Genomic DNA, 16,145 nt, shown 5'->3' on the forward strand with positions numbered 1-16,145 from the left:
ATTTTTTGTGTTATAGTGGAATGCTGCTTTCTGCGGCGATTTCTTCAGTTAAAATATAATTTTGTGTAAAAGTAAAAATGCCTGAATATTTTCAACGACCAGAGAATGCTCTGCGAAAAGCTCAAGGTTTGTAAAATGGCATTTTTATTTGAGTTCCTCGATTTTGTAAATAAATGGTTCTTCACACTAATGTAAATGATGGACTGAATTATGATTAAAGTACATAGCACATTTGCCCCTTTTGAAGATGCAATAAGTTTCACTATTTAAATACGAATGAATAATATTTCTGAAATTGCAAAATCATTATGTTTGTCAATATTTATTTCATAAACAACTCAATAAAAACCACACTTTTCAGAATTTCTTGATGTTGGAAAACTAAAGCCAGCATTGGATGTTTTGAGCGATGTTCTTCGGAGCAAAAAACATCGGACATGGCAGAAAGTTCACGAGCCGATCATTCAGCAATATCTGGTCTTGTGTGTTGAACTACGGAAAAGTCAAGCAGCTAAAGAGGGTTTATACCAGTACAAGATCATATGCCAGCAGGTATGTCTGTGTATGCAATGATATCATTGTCTTGACAAATGATGATCAATTACATCGTACCATCTGCAACTGCGAGCTCGCTAAGCCTGTACTTGCTAATTATAGTTTTCTTCTTTTTTGATAATTACATGAGGTTAGAGCAATTGGTCTTGGGGTGAGGGCCAGTCTGCAGAACATGGCAGTTCCCGACGAGATCTCGTGCGTGCAGGACCTACATGTCCCGCGCGTGCACGACCCGTAAGTTCGCATGCAAGACCAATTTCAGCAGGCGCATAAGCAAGTAAAAGAGGTCAAGACAGCCCAATTAAATGCCTTTGGTGCAAACTCCAAAATTTGGCGTGCAAAAATTGTTTTTCAAAAAAAAATGCGCGTGCAGCTGCCACACTCTGCAGACTGGGGTGAGGGGTTGTAAATAAAATAATACTATAATTTACTCTCTCATAGGCCACCCAGACTTGGCACAGACTTTGCATGGGCTTAGTGTGGGCTAAGTTGGCTTGTAGCGCTCACAGTTTTAGCACCCTTAATCGTATGCCCTAAAATCGAACTCTTAAAATCAACTTTTTTACTTCAGGTGAACACAAAATCTTTGGAAGATGCTGTGACCCATTATTTGAAACTGGCCGAAGAGAAAACCAAAGAAGCCAGAGAAAAGTCGGCAGAAACTGCTTTGAAAATGGTCGAGGATTTGGACATGATTGAATCCCCTGAAGGGTGAGACTCTTGTTGTGTTTACAGGTGTCTGACAACATGCTACACAGTTCCCAACTCATTAACTAAGAACCCTGTACTTAGCTTAAAACAGGCCTCGACTTTAAACTGTTGATTTGCGTGGTGGTTATGTTTGCACTTGTGCTTTGGATTTTATGGCCTAATTGGAAAATATCTACAGTAAACCATAGTCAAACCAGATTCGGTTAATCCGGATCTTCGTGTAATTCTGACAAAACTTGAGGTACAAATAATTTGTAATATGGTAAGGCTTTAACTAATCGACATCGGTTAATCCAGATCTTCACCTAATCCGGATAATTTTTTTGTCCAAACGGCTGCGGATTAACTCAGGTTTAATGTATTTCTAGTTAAATATATGTATGCATTTCAGTTGTAAGTTTTTTGTTCTTGTTGTGTGTTTAGGATGTTGCTTCGAGCCGTCACGGGTGAAGATACTCAGGATCGAACGGACAGACTCCTTCTTACTCCTTGGGTGAAATATTTGTGGGAGAGCTACAGACAATGTCTCGACTTGCTTCGAAATAACTGCAGAGTGGAAAGACTCTATCATACTATTGCTCAGCAAGGTTTGATAAAATGTCCTTTTTCTGTTTGTCTACTTGAAGTTCAAAGCATATTCGTAAATCATGAAATTGTGTCTTACATTTTTATGCACCTTTTGCAACAAAAAATGGAACTTTGCTAAAAATGCCATTTGTGCAACTTTTAAGTGTCAGTATTTTAAATTGTAAGGTCTAAGCAAAGTTGCAAATCATGAATTAACGTCTTTATTTTTTTGTATAAATTGTGCAGCTTTCAAGTTTTGTCTGAACTACGATCGTCGCACGGAGTTCCGCAAACTCTGCGACAACTTGCGCAACCATGTAAAGTTGAGTGAACAACGGCACGGAGCTCAATTCTCGGTGAATCTCTCTAATCCCGAAACTCAGGCTCTTCATCTGGAAACAAGAATTGCACAACTTGATGCTGCTATTCAGATTGAGCTTTGGCAGGTGCATAAAAAATGATAACATAGACATTAAAAAAAGATTAAATTACATTCTCTTGTAATCAAAAAATGTCATTAACTTGTTAGTTTGGATGTCCAACCTGCCCATTTGCTGTTTGAAAATGATTTTTTGTTTTATGTTTTGTGGTACAGTGCTAGTACAAGACACACCATATCTTTAGCACATACTCAGTTTACCAATTAGACCTACTGCTTTTACCCAGATTATAATGTTCCAATGCTGTTTTTAGGAAGCTTTTAAGGCAGTTGAGGACATTCATTACTTGATGTCGCTATCAAAACGTCCTCCCAAACCACAAATGTTGGCAAACTTCCACAATAAGTTGTGCTTGGTTTTCTGGAAAGCTGGCAACATGTTGTTTCATGCTTGCTCACGTCACCGACTTTTCCATTTAACTCGCGACATGAAGAAAAATGCAACACCTGATGATTTGGCACGGTACAAAATCACTTTTTTTTACAGTTACACAAATGTTTCAGCCCAAAAAAATTGTTTAAAATTAGATGACAGCAATTTAATGTAACAGTGCAACTTTTTGTCTTACCACTCGCATTTACTCTATTCAAAAAAGTTTGCCCACAAGCATACATTGAGTTATTGTATGGGTGGTACTAAATACTGGATGTGACCGCATGATATTCCTTTTAAAACACTGCATTGTATGTGAAATGTAGAAATACAAGCCCAACAAGGGTAAAATAAACCAGATTCTAGTGTAATTTTATTTACAAACCCTCACCCAACCCGAATAGCTCTAACCATTAGCGCTTTCAAAAGCCCGCAAAATTCTATTTTCTTAAAAGCGTATTCAAGTTCTTTACAACTTCCTGTCGTGTGATAACATGCGGTATCATGGAGTATTATGCGGCATTTAGTGCCACCATTATTGTATGCCTAAGTGCATGCTGTTAATTAAATTTATTAAAACACTTAGAGGCAAAAAACTATGGTATGTTTCAATTTCACTTAAAAAATCAATTTTACTGATTTTTTGATTTCAGAATGGCATCACTGATGTTGGTTGCGACACTGGCAATTCCCATTACCGAGCAGAAGCATGGTGTCGGGAAGATTCTTGACATGGAAAATGCGCTGATTGATAAACATCTCAATCTCTCCAAACTGCTCGGGTTGGATCGGCCCCAAACAAGGGATTTGCTCATCAAGGACTTTGTAAGTTTGTTGTGTAAGTTTTTTAAAGATGGTTGTTAAAATACCCATGTGAACCCTAAATCATTTAAAAGTGCATTGATGAATAAAAAAATGTTGCCATAGAGAACTATTTTATCAAGGTTTTGGCCTGGTCTAAGCTAGCTTCATAGGTTTTGAATTTTGTTGTTGTTAAAAAAAGTAGTTCAGGACATATATATTGTAAAATTATGTTCACAACGAATTTGCCACCAGTGTGTGAAATCACAATTACAGAGGAACATATGGGAGCTTTGTACCAGTTAACATAAAAGTGGTTAAGGACACATACCTTGAACTTTTCAAAAAATTCTGACATCTGCACTACAAAAGTGGTCGATACAAAACTCAGCATTCATACTCACGTAAACTGGTACAAAGCTCCCATGTGTTCCACTGTTAATAATCTCCATTGTCCAACGGCCAGTCAGCCTACATTTCACATGAAATGTGGGTGTTACGCCGTTGGTAGATTATTTGTCGACAATTTTGTGGATTATCACACAGAGTCGTTTTGATTTCTATGTTATAATTCTTCTGTCGATAATCGTCACTGAGTTTGGATGGAAATTATGATTTCTGTCTTAGTTGTGTGATGGACAAAGTTTTACATATTTTAAATTATATAAAAAACTTAAACAAAAAGAATTAATCTGTCCCTTGTATATAATTGTGGTTTAACAAATTTTGATGATAAAAGTCGGAAAACATGTATTTACAAGTTTAATGATGAAAATAACGGCCCTGATATATGACTGATGATGGCATGAGCATTTGCCGAAATGTTTGAATAATAAAGCATGTTGTTTTTTACGTCTATTTGGGCCGCCATTTTCATCATTAAACTTATGAATATATATAGTGTCCCAATGTATTTAAAAAAATTAAATGTATTTAAAAAAATTATGCAAACTTCAATTAATTCCAAGTTAATGTTTTAGCTGAAGTACAATCTCCTTCAATACTGTCCACAACAACTGCGGGATTTGTATCAGTGGCTAGAGAAGGATTTTCATCCGCTACGCTTGACTGGTCGTGTGTCTGGCGTCCTCCACTGGATAAAAGAACAAACTCGCGAGCCAGAATTGGTGCAATATATTCCATACCTGGAGAATATTGTGATTTCAAGGGTTTTACAACAGGTATGTGGTGTCAGTATGTTAGAATCTTATTACTGCAAATCTCCTAACTGTAAAGGATCAATTGTGTGTTATGAAAACATTATGCACTGCTTTTTTGTGTTGTTTCTCTAAAAATGTTTTTTGTGTCATTACTTTTAGGAATGGGCCAAAACTGCAACTTTTTTGTTCGGTCGAACACTGGGCATCTCATGTTAATGCTTGGTGCATTGGTACCGAGTGCTTGGGTTCTGGTTGAGCTCGGCCCATCCCTAATTACTATGTATTTACACTTAAAGTATTGCTAAAATGCACTCTTTTAGGTTTTTGTGAGCTTTTCTAAACACCTTTCATGAGCTTTATGTTGTAATTTATGAGCTTGTTCTCATTTGTAGGTGTCGCAAGTTTACCAGACAATTGAGATAAATCGTCTGTTGGAACTTTTGCCGTTCTGCTCTCGACTTCAGCTTGAACGAACGATCGTTGATGCAGCAAGAAACGGGCAATTGCAGGTGATGTTTTGTGACTGGCAACCACCAATGACCTTTAACTAGTAGATTCAAACTTACTTGTACCCTGTTATGCAATAAACCGAAGCTCCTTAACCTGGGGTAAACGAACCTTTGAAAGGTCATAAACAAGTTACATGCATAGAAGTCCTTTCCACGTTTTGCCCCACTTTTAAAACATTACTCGCCTTGGCAGGATATGCACCTGTTTGATTTATTGCAGTTTGTTTCACATAACGGATACACACCTGTTGTCTGTGACTAAAAAAATATCACATTTTACACAGCATTGCCATAATGGGTTAACGGTTATGAAAGAATATCAACAAGTAAATGAATCACTACTTTATATCTCTGCATAAAAGTCTAGTGCTCAGCAAATCTGTTATTTGACCATTTGTGTGAATAAAACCGTGTCATAAATTCATTTAAAAACTAAAAAAAACACAATTATCGCCATTTTAGAAACTTATTAAATTGCAATCACCGACCCCCTGAACTCTCGGCGTTTATGACTGTAGCTTTAAAGCTACTTTTTTCTTTGCCAACATTCAACGACTGTACACGTTGGTCACATAAATTACTAAACACTTGTTTCTTTTTTTTAGATTCGAATCGACCACAATCTTGGTTCATTGAGTTTCGGAACGGATCTCAACGCTTCACCGCTCTATGTTGAGGACGAATTCTTTGAAACTTATCGGCTGCAGAAACTTCCGAGCGAGAGAGTGTCGGAAAGGTTTAACGTTATGGCAAAGGCTCTGCTGGTTGCAAATCAAATGCTTAACTCAAGAAACATTGAGGTTTTAAAGCCTTTATTATCTTTTGTTTAAATAAGTTGGGTTTTGTATTTTTACCAAAATAAGTGAAACTAAACAATAAAAACATTTTTTTTATGATTAAAAATTTTTAGGACATTTTTAATCTCAGTCTTATTGGGACAAGAGAGATGGTTTTAAATAAAAATAATAATTGTTCAATTTTTTTCAGAATGACGTCGTTCGACAACAACAAGCAGTTTACTCTTACTACCAAAAAACTCGTCAGAAGGACCACGAAGCGATTCTTGAACGAAAGTTTATCATCGAACAAAGAAAAGAAAGATTGGAACATATAACTCTCGAAAAAGTTAGTTTAATTCAAAATAATTTTATTGGATTGGTATTTTTGACCCAAGGGGCAACTTGTTACTTTGTTTTTTGCCTTTCTAAAAAGCAATGATTGGGTGAAATTTACCGGTAGAAGCTAAATTACTAAGTGCAGTCTCTATTGGCAACAGCTCTATCTAGTGTTGTGTGCCTACATAGAAATAGAAATACTGCAAGAATATTGAGAAGCTCTTACCATACGTCCTACCTATGTTTAGTGCAGGATGTATTTTAAATGCTTCCAATATATCATTTTAGCATAAACACCTAATGTTTGTTGTTTGCTGCAACTAAACAGCAAACTATTTAACCAAAGTTTTTCCATTTATAAATTTTCTTTTGTTCAACCGGCGAATATAAACAAATCCCATGTTTCAAAAATTTATTCGGCCGAATCGGTCACTTTTGCAAAGATTCGGTTTCGGCCGAATAATTTGTTGCGATTCGGCCGAAAGCGAATCTTTTACGAACACACATTTAAAGCGTTAAACATGTCTCATCTGCTTAGTACCTACTAAAATCTCGCCAATCATTACATTTTTAACACATTATAGCTTTTCCCACTGCAGACAAAAAATCAGTAATTCATTGTCGGGCAGAACCAAATTAGGGACGAAACACAACCATTCTGCACTAATTGCCTGGTAAATAACTTATGTTTTCATGTCAAACCCGTAGGGTATGACTTCGCGTGATGTCATAAATGATTCGGTTGATTTGGCCAAATTTATTCGGCAAAACCGCCGAATATTCGGTTTCGGCCGAATCAAGTACATCACTAGTTCTTATAACACAAAAAGGGCACTGGCCCAAAAATTGAGATAATTAACTGTAGTTCAGTGGTGTAAAAGCGTCCAACGGCTAATCGACATGAGAGCATCAGTATTTTGTTTATTGTGTTGGTGTGCTAGTGAATGTTTGTGCAAGCCATGCATTGTTCGATATAATTGTCTTAAATTTTGTTGCAAAATCTTTCAACAACCAAATATATGATTGGGTTCCTTGACAAGTTTGCAACTTTTTTGTCATGTTTACAATTTTTATCAATTATATTTCTTTCAGGAGCGTAAAGAGCAAAGGGCCATGTTGGAGCAAGAGGAGGCTGTGAAGGTTGCCGAGCAACAGAGGCTCAACAAGGAGCAAAAAGAGAGAGAGGCTCAGAGGAGGAAAGAGCTTGAGGAGGAAGAGAAAAGGAGAACGGCCACCGATCGGATCGAGATGATTAGGAAGAGTGAGATCGGACAAAAGATGCTGAAGGACATCGATCTTAATGTGAGTTGAATTTCAATTTTATGCTTTCAACCCAAGTTAAGTCTAATGGACCAAAAAGTCTTTCCAACTGAGAATTTTCAGGGGCCATGAGTAGAGACTTATACTAGTGACACCCACCAAAGTCAAAACACATGCAAAGTTCATCACCTACAAGTAATCAAAATGACTTCCTTGGCTATTCTATAGGGCAGTGGTTATCAAACTTTTTTTTGTTGCGACGCCTCTGAAAAAGTTTTCTAGACTTGCGACACACCAGCAAATAAAAGTTAATGAAGAAACGTATTATTAAAATTAAAGTTGTGTTTATTGATACAACAACAAAAAGCCACTAAACGGAATTATTCTGCGATGGCCTGGAAAATTAAAACGCCGCACCAGGGTGTTGCAACACTCAGTTTGAGAACTAAACCCTATGGTTAAGTGAACCAGTGTCTGTTGACCTTTTTTATTTTTATGACACACAGAAATCTTTTGATTTTAAATGAGTTGCACAAAATTGAAAACTTTTTTCCAGAACTTGGATGAGATAAATCCTGACGAGTTGATGAAACGTCAGATGGAAACAATGGAAAGGGAGAAGAAGGAATTGCAGGATCGATTGAAAGCACAGGAGAAGAAGGTGAAATATATCTTGCTGCTTTTAACTTATTAGCTCCAATTGTAAAGCATACAACACCAAAAATAACTTATCTAATCAGTGAGGTTCAATTTTTGTTGTAGAAATATTTTAATGAAGATTACAATGGCCCAAATAGACGTAAAAAGTGACATGTTTTGTTATTCAAACCTTTGGGCAAATGCTCATCAGTGATATGAAGGGCTACCTCAGTTACCGTTTATTTCCACTTGAATCACATAAAAAAGATTGATAGTAAGATGCTTTAAAATTGAAAGAAATCTTTCTGATAATTAATATTTCACACACAAGCCATGCGTGAAACTATTGTTTTTGTAGTTTTCTGTACAAGTGTATGTGCTTGAAAATTAAAATATTGAAGGAAAATTATTGTCCAGTGGCCAGTCAGCCCTCATTTACATTCACATGAAATGTGGGTGTTACGCCGTTGGTAGATTATTTGTCGACAATTTTATGGATTATCACACAGAGTCGTTTTGATTTCTATGTGATAATTCTTCTGTCGATAATCGTCACTGAGAGTGGATGGGAATTGTGGGTAATTTCTGTCCTAGTTTTTGTGATGAACAAAAAAAAAGTGATTTAAAAGTGAATTATACTTGCTAGGGATGGGATGAGTACCCTGTACTTGGTATCGATGATATCGAACGATTTTAGTTGTATCGATACTCGTACTCGGTATTGAAATATTTGACCTTAGTTTGCGATGCAGAAGGCCGGTACACACAATAAGAATACGAACTTTTTGCCAAAATTTGCTTTGTACAGCACAAAATCGGGAAAAGCTCTGCCATGTTACAGATATTGTATTCTGTATCGTGAGGAGATCACATTTTTCTGCATGTCAGTGAAACGCATATACCCCGACCATGGCAATTAAGTTATCTAGTGATATACAACTATAACAACAATATATTTAAGTCCTCGGTAGTCGTAATTGGTAGCGAAGGTACATGCACATCATACCCAATCCCATCATTAATATTCGCCCTTTTTCTTATAAAAGTTGTCCATAAAACTAACCGTTTACGTTTTAGGTTGATTTCTTTGAGCGAGCAAAGCGTCGAGAGGAAATTCCGTTTTTAAAAGCCAAATATGAACAGAAGAGATTGGATGACATGAAAATGTGGGACAAACTGGAAGATGAAAAGGTTTGTAGAAACATCTGATGCATTTAAGTTCATAAAAAACATTGTTTCATTCGTTCTTAAGATTTTGAGATATATATATTTCGCCTTTTGTAAGCAAGTGTAAACACATCATTTTGATAGATGTAAGTTTTTCTGAACTTACATCTATTGCTATAAGGCTGTTTAGTCTTCATCCACCAAGCAACGGACTGGGTGATTCCAGTTTTAAGTTTCAATTACGAGTATCACATCATTTTGAGATATATATATTTTCGCCTTTTGTAAGCAAGTGTAAACACATCATGTGGTCAAATTGTTTGCATACAACCCTCAACTGTGTAAAATACATAAAATTATTAAATCAGCCACATGTAAATTACACTGCGCAATACTTTGCTATTAACCTCCCTACCCAAGCATTCCTGTTTGACATGGGCAACCAATATCTTTCTAACAGTGGGATTTGAACCCACGACTGGAAATTGTGCTTTACCAGCCACACAGTAGGCAATGTATGTTTGGTGAGAAATATCAAGGTTGACACTTTTCAATTGTAAATCTTATGGTTAACAAATCAAATTTAGTCAACAGTAATACTTCAGCACAAATGATGTATTGTCCCATAACATTGACCAGTTGTACAGTCATGTGCATATTGGTTATGCTACCCTGTACAGTCAATGTCTTGTTACCAGCTGGAATGATGAGACCTTATCAGCCAAAACAATGTGCACTGTCTGCAGTCACCTTATTATTCCCATTTGCTTGTAAGATTCATTGTATTGAATTAGATTTTGGTCTTACATTAGCATTTTTTTCCAAACTGTACAAATTAAGTTCACTAAATGGGTTTTCTTAAGAGGGACTTGTCATACAAACATTTTCATTGCTACTTGTTGTGGAGGTTGCGGCAAGGTTTTAGAAACTAAAACTATCCAATTTACTTCTACAACTTTGCTTTTCATGCTGCACTGTCATAAACATTGCTGAATAGAATATTGTTTAGATTGAGCAAATGAAAGTGGACCAGAAGTTTGCGATGTCGAACAAACTGCGGATGGACAGAATGAGGAGCGATCGAGAAGTTTTCCTCGATCATCTCTGTCAGACGAGAAGAGCTGTTTATGAGGTGTAAATTTGTTGCTGATGTTATACAAGTAACATGTACAAAAAACTATATATTGAAATTTGTACACAGGGACGAAAATACACATAACACTATGCTTTGTTCTACAAAACAATATAACCAGGGTTGCCATACCGTCCTTATTTCTAAGATTTGTCCTTATTTTGAAGGCCAATGTCTTAGAAAAATGTGTTGTCCTTTTTGACTTACGTCCTTATTTTGTCTTATATTTTAACAAACACAAGTCAAATCCCTGCTGCAAGTAAAAGTAAACCTAGACCTGAGCTGTTGTGAGATGCACGAAGTATTTTCTATGAAGAATGAGTTGCTGAAACAAATTGTTTCTGGCCAAAATATCGCATGTGATATGTCATGGCTCGTATAAATGCGAAGATTTGTCCAAAAACGTTTGTTTCGTTTGGCAAGAAAATCTAATTTTTCAGCTGTCCTTATTTAATGGTTCACGTCGATAGCAACCCTGAATATAAGTAATCTGCCTGAAACTGCACATTTTTAGAAGTTTGCTTTAGATAAACAATTCAGTTCCTGGTAAGTAAGTGAAATACATCACTCTGACAGACATATTTTCAATGAAAAGCACGTATTTTGACATAGGACCACAAAATATGCTTTTACTAAAAACCAGTTACAAAAAAAATTGACAAAATCCTAAATTACCTTTAAAAAAGTTGAAATTAAGAAATCTTCTGCTCACTGGATGATATATTTGGCAATTTTTGTGTTCTGCAAGGCTGTAAAAAAATGCCACCAACTTGTCCAGCGTCTTTACAAAAAGCGAGTATTTTGTTTGGCATTACACCAGTTGACTAAAGCTTCTACTTTTTCCTTGCACCATATTCATTTCGTTAAGCAGAATTTTGTTGACGCAGGACAAAATGTCCGCGTACAACGAACTACTTGCGAAAGAACGAGCAATTCGACTCGCTCGACGACGAGAAGCTCGCAAGGAGGAGAGAAGACAGAAGTGGCACAAAGATAAAGAAGAGGCTGAACAGAGGAAGAAAGATGAGGAACTGAAACGAAGTAGGTTGATGAAAACAAAATTATCGAATCGTGTTAAGTTTCATGAGTTAACATTTAAGTTCAATGTAAAAACTCAATGTCAACATTCAGTTTTTGTGCTGTATCTTACACACTAAATAGTTTCATACCAAGTATATATATTACAAATCTGTACATTTGAAAAAAAAAATGTTAAAAACTGCTGTTAGTAATTATTTGCGACTTAAAATAAACTATTTGAAAGTTAAGTTGATTTTAAAGTCTTTGCATGATTTGGTAACATTGTAGTTTTAATGTAAAGTTTTTAAATCATAATTGTTGATATATTCAGCATTAAAACTTTTCTGCAGAGCGGGAGGAAGAGGAGCGAGAGAAACAGGAGCGGGAGGAAGAGGAGACAAGAGCATATGAGGAGAAGATGAGAATCCTCAAGGAGCAACAAGAGAGACAAAAAGCGAGGGAGAGGGAGATTGAGGAGAAGCTGGAGAGAGACAAGAAGTCGTTCGGAGCGGAGGCAGGAGCTGGAAGACCGGAACGGTGGGAAACTTGTTTTGTTGCCTTATTCAAATAGAATCATAAACAAATGATTATTAAACATAATTGTTGAACGCACATACAAGAAAGTAGAGTACATTGGGGTTAAATTAGGAACATTTAAGTTCTAACTGCATAAGGCAAAAACATGACTGATTTAATTATGTACTAAAATCTTTTAAGTTCCTTCACAGGGTTTGTGAAACCTTGTGAACTGTAACTTATTAAACCTGGCAAATAATGTAACTTACTATTTTTGTCTGTATCTTTTTTCTGTCTAACGCTGGTTTGTTCCACGTGTTTGGTCAAGAAAGAGTGCTTCAAATTTATTTAAATTTACACACGTGTTAGATATTAATCCAAATTTGATCCTTCTATAGTTTGACCCCGAATAACCCAGCGGTTCACCCACAGCCCCCCAAATCGTAAAATTTCTAAAACAAGCTGGCAGTCAATAGATTGTTCCAACTGTGTGGGCCTTTCTGTTGAACTCAGCATTTCTTCACATGTTAACTGTAAACTTAATTTCGTGTCATATTGTTTTAGTGACTCCGCTCGACCGTGGGGAGCACCACGAGGTGGGGACAAAGAGCGTGACATGGGAGCTTGGAGGAGAGGAGGGGGAAGAGAAGTGGATGAGGGGAGAGGAGATAGCCGACCTGGTGGAGATGTTTGGAAGAGAGGAGCCAGGGATCGAGATGTGTGAGTTGATTGTTGTATTGCTGGAATAAGTTAGTTTCTGAGTCGCGTATGGAAAGTCTGTTGTAGTTTTGTCATCAAGCTAAAAAATATTTCAGCCTTAAGTCCATTTTAGAGATGTTTCGATTTCGGCCTGAACTGTTTTTACTTTATAAATCAATCTTTAAGTTTCACAACCGACCATTTATAGTGTGAATTTGGAAATCTTAAAGACAACACGCAATTAAAGCTTGTAAATTTACATTTAAAGTTTGGGGAAACAAAAGATACTTGGCTGAAGGCTTTGGCTTATGACTGCCTCCACAATACACGAATCACGTTGTCTGCCAAATATTGTCAGTTATGTGCCACTGAAGTTAAAAACATGGACAGATTTTGTAGGCACAAATTTGAACCTTATGTATTTTTCGTACAGCCCACATCGTGACCCTTCACCCCCATCGCGATCCTGGCGCCGAAGATCGCCACCACGTGACCAACCTCCTCAACGCGACCTTGAACGACCTTCACCGAGAGGAGGACAACCAAGGTAAAATTTGAAATGTGGAAATGAACGAAGTCTGTAAATCACTAACTTTGTGTCTGCAACTTGCAGTTCAAGTCAAACAGATAAGAGAATAATAAGATTATAATCTTATCCAAGACTAAAAGGATCTAAAGAACAATAATGCGACGTTTTGTTACGTCACAATCGTGTGACGTCATAACTGACTATTTACGGGCGGTTTTATTGACGTTGTGGAGATATTGGAAAATTATTCAAAAATATTCTTGCAGGGATGATGGTGGTTCGTGGAGACGTCCCGCATCCCCGCGGAGGACCTCGCCACCAGGAAGACGACGATCTCCACCAGGAAGAAGGACTTCGCCGGCTGGAAGGGGAGACTCACCTCCGAGAAGAAGCTCTCCTCCCGGCAGAAGACGCTCACCGGCTGGAAGAAGGAGTCCTCCGCCACCTGCAAGGTCTGCATGGAGGAAAGATGCTCCATCTGACTCCTCTTCTAGCTGGAGAGGAGGTGGAGGCAGGGATCGTGGATCGGATGGAAGAGATCGAGGACAGGAAGCTCCTTCATCCAACCAACCATGGAGACCAAGGTAAAAGATATTTGTTGCAGAAACTGGAATTAAATCAATCTTAAGTTTGTAAAACTCTTCTGGCAATTGTATTTTTATTCCGACATTTAAAAAATACAATTGCCAGAAGATCTCTATAAACTTGATAGTATGCCTTGCAGCGACAGCTGATATAAAACGAATCTTGTTTGTTGATAAAATGCAGCTTTACTAAAACGAAATACGTGGCAAAAGCAACTAATTGAAGCTTGGAGAATATTGCAGAGAGGTAAACGTCCATACAGCAATGATAAGAATCGAATTACGTCTTTTTGATTGATTTTCTAACCTAACTTTGAACCTTGACAAACTGATTTCTCACACATGAAGAAAAATGGCATTTGTTTTGTTTTTAGTATTAAAAAAGAAACGTTTATTCATATTTTTGTTTAGCTTAAGTGAAACTGTTACTTTATGGAATGCCTAGAAACAAACAAAATGCCACGTATTTTTGCATTTAAAAGTAAATATTTGTTCTGTGTTTTTTTCAGATTTCGTCAGGGTCAGCAAAAGAGCGATGCTCCACCTAGTGATGGACCGCGTCGTAAGCCTCCTTCTGACGATGATTGGACCACTGTCAGGCGCTAAAGAGTAAATGCTCCGATTGTAAATAGTCGCCGGAAATGTTAAAATCACTTTGCTTGTTGGGAATAATTGCATTTTTGTGAAAAAGTTTGAATTTCTGGAAGTAAATGTTGTGAATCTTTTGTTTTTGCTGCTTTGAGTTCCACTGAAATTGGGAAGTTCGTTTTTTGGCGCATTGTGGGAGAAAAATAAACGGAAGTTGTTAATGGCGGAAGTGTATTGTCTTGTCATAATGTCAGGCAACAGCTTGTGGAATTTGCTGCTGGATGACGTCTGCGTGACGTTGTTGTGTTGATGACGTCGTGGTCAGTCGTCGACTTGATTCCCCTGTCACAAAAACATATGTTTGTCCGAAAAGTTATTGTTTTAATGTAATTTCACAAACTTACTCGCTACAGCGATAAATGCGACCCCCCACATAATACTCCAAACCCAACCCAGCAAGAGGAGAGGTGTAGTGATAATCTGTGCGCACCCCACCCCGAAATTAATTCCGAAAGTTGAACAACGACTTCTATCGGCACCTTCAATGTCCGCGCAACAGAACACGCTGAAAGCAGCAAGGATCGTTCCTTGACAAATAAAATGTTACGTTTCAGCAAAAAGGAGCCACGAATACTAATAAACTTGAATTTATATTTCAGTTAATCCAATAAATTGCATAGTTTGTTGGAATTGATAAATTTAAGAGAGAAATTGGTTGCAACGCCTCAAGCAATATATCTGCGACAGATTAATGCACAAAACTCGTTCAGCAGCCTACATTAGTCGCATGACTATATAAACGGGTGCTTAGGGCAAAAAAGGACATTTTCTTAACCAAAATATTCAACAAGACAAATAAACACAAGAGTCTCACCAATTCCTGGAAGGAAAAAGTTTACGATGCAAAGTAGAACGGCGATTGCTGTGGGTAAAATTGGAATCGCATTTCGTAGCGAATTTTCACTTCTCCTGTTCACAACTTGCACCTGAACTTGTCTTGGGGTTTTGTTAGTTGCTACCTGGACATTCTCATCAACTTCGTGCTGCTGTACAAAATACGTGGTTTGCGTTGCAAAGTGGCAACAATAATAGATAAAGTACCCAAGTTCTACGTGTTCAATTTAAGCAAATAACATCTGTGCTACTAACGTTTTAGTGTTTTTAATGCAACTAACAATTTTAAAGTGAGAAAATATATTTGCGGTCTAAGCAGCGATTTTAAATCGATACCGCTAAAAATTACGTTGGTATATTTTATATTTAGTAAGTTGAATTTTAATTTTCGCATCAAGTTAACGAAAAACCGGCAAAATAACTCTGCATTAGGCCTATAATAAAAACCTTTGCCATATCTTCTTCACTGAAGTGCTGGTATGAGAGGTTTGACATGACCAAGAGAATTCGCTGAGTTTAGCCTATTTCACAACCCCCGAACCCTTATGTGGACATAAGTCGCTCCCCCAACTTTTACTAAGACAACGGAATCGGTCATGCGTTTCAAAGTTACTCAAGCGCAAAAGTATGTCGCATTTTTGCGTCTTGTCCAGTCTCCTGTTGCTAAATTTAGATTTAGATGAGACTGGGCCATTATTCATTACGTTTACCCTAATTTTCCTAACTTTAATTACATAACCGCGATTTCTAGACAAATTTGAGAGAGAGGTTTAAAACCAAATTTAAGATTTTTTTCATTTAATTTAGATTTTTGATGCGGTCTTTCGGTGAACAATTCTTTTTTGTGCCTTTTTCTGTTAATCGTATCTTTGATTCTTTTCAAAGCG

General features: G+C 37.1%; 2 protein-coding genes and 2 non-coding genes across 4 annotated transcripts; 3 read left to right on the plus strand and 1 right to left on the minus strand.

Moving 5' to 3' along the window:
* On the plus strand, positions 1-14,593 carry LOC145223974 (eukaryotic translation initiation factor 3 subunit A-like). Its single transcript, XM_080090388.1, has 21 exons — positions 1-126; positions 362-552; positions 1,127-1,266; positions 1,690-1,853; positions 2,080-2,279; positions 2,527-2,735; positions 3,299-3,470; positions 4,427-4,627; positions 4,999-5,115; positions 5,721-5,915; positions 6,103-6,240; positions 7,323-7,532; positions 8,047-8,151; positions 9,207-9,320; positions 10,306-10,428; positions 11,316-11,469; positions 11,799-11,985; positions 12,529-12,684; positions 13,097-13,210; positions 13,459-13,776; positions 14,286-14,593. Exons 1-21 carry the CDS (start codon positions 78-80, stop codon positions 14,380-14,382), a joined length of 3,354 nt encoding a protein of 1,117 aa, XP_079946514.1. The 5' UTR covers positions 1-77; the 3' UTR covers positions 14,383-14,593.
* LOC145225511 (small nucleolar RNA SNORA74) lies at positions 3,901-4,089 on the plus strand. The gene has a single exon (XR_013859911.1). It is a non-coding gene; the product is annotated as a small nucleolar RNA SNORA74 (small nucleolar RNA).
* Positions 8,542-8,740, plus strand: LOC145225509 (small nucleolar RNA SNORA74). The gene has a single exon (XR_013859910.1). It is a non-coding gene; the product is annotated as a small nucleolar RNA SNORA74 (small nucleolar RNA).
* LOC145223975 (protein stum homolog) lies at positions 14,591-15,782 on the minus strand. Its single transcript, XM_080090389.1, has 4 exons — positions 15,706-15,782; positions 15,239-15,410; positions 14,769-14,951; positions 14,591-14,706 (listed from the first exon to the last, which is right to left on the minus strand). Exons 1-4 carry the CDS (start codon positions 15,751-15,753, stop codon positions 14,615-14,617), a joined length of 495 nt encoding a protein of 164 aa, XP_079946515.1. The 5' UTR covers positions 15,754-15,782; the 3' UTR covers positions 14,591-14,614.
* Between the last annotated feature and the right edge of the window lie 363 nt (positions 15,783-16,145).

This window comes from Phallusia mammillata, chromosome 4, assembly GCF_965637545.1.
Source record: "Phallusia mammillata chromosome 4, kaPhaMamm4.hap1.1, whole genome shotgun sequence".
Lineage (NCBI taxonomy): Eukaryota > Metazoa > Chordata > Ascidiacea > Phlebobranchia > Ascidiidae > Phallusia > Phallusia mammillata.

Excerpts from the sequence above, each read along its gene's own strand:
- LOC145223974 (XM_080090388.1), top strand. The coding sequence starts at position 78 with ATGCCTGAATATTTTCAACGACCAGAGAATGCTCTGCGAAAAGCTCAA. Across the intron at positions 1,267-1,689 it reads ATGATTGAATCCCCTGAAGG|GATGTTGCTTCGAGCCGTCA; the intron begins GTGAGACTCTTG and ends TTGTGTGTTTAG. Across the intron at positions 8,152-9,206 it reads TGAAAGCACAGGAGAAGAAG|GTTGATTTCTTTGAGCGAGC; the intron begins GTGAAATATATC and ends TTTACGTTTTAG.
- LOC145223975 (XM_080090389.1), bottom strand. The coding sequence starts at position 15,753 with ATGTCAAACCTCTCATACCAGCACTTCAGTGAAGAAGATATGGCAAAG. Across the intron at positions 14,952-15,238 it reads CTTTTTCCTTCCAGGAATTG|GAACGATCCTTGCTGCTTTC; the intron begins GTGAGACTCTTG and ends TTATTTGTCAAG. Across the intron at positions 14,707-14,768 it reads CGCATTTATCGCTGTAGCGA|GGGAATCAAGTCGACGACTG; the intron begins GTAAGTTTGTGA and ends TTTTTGTGACAG.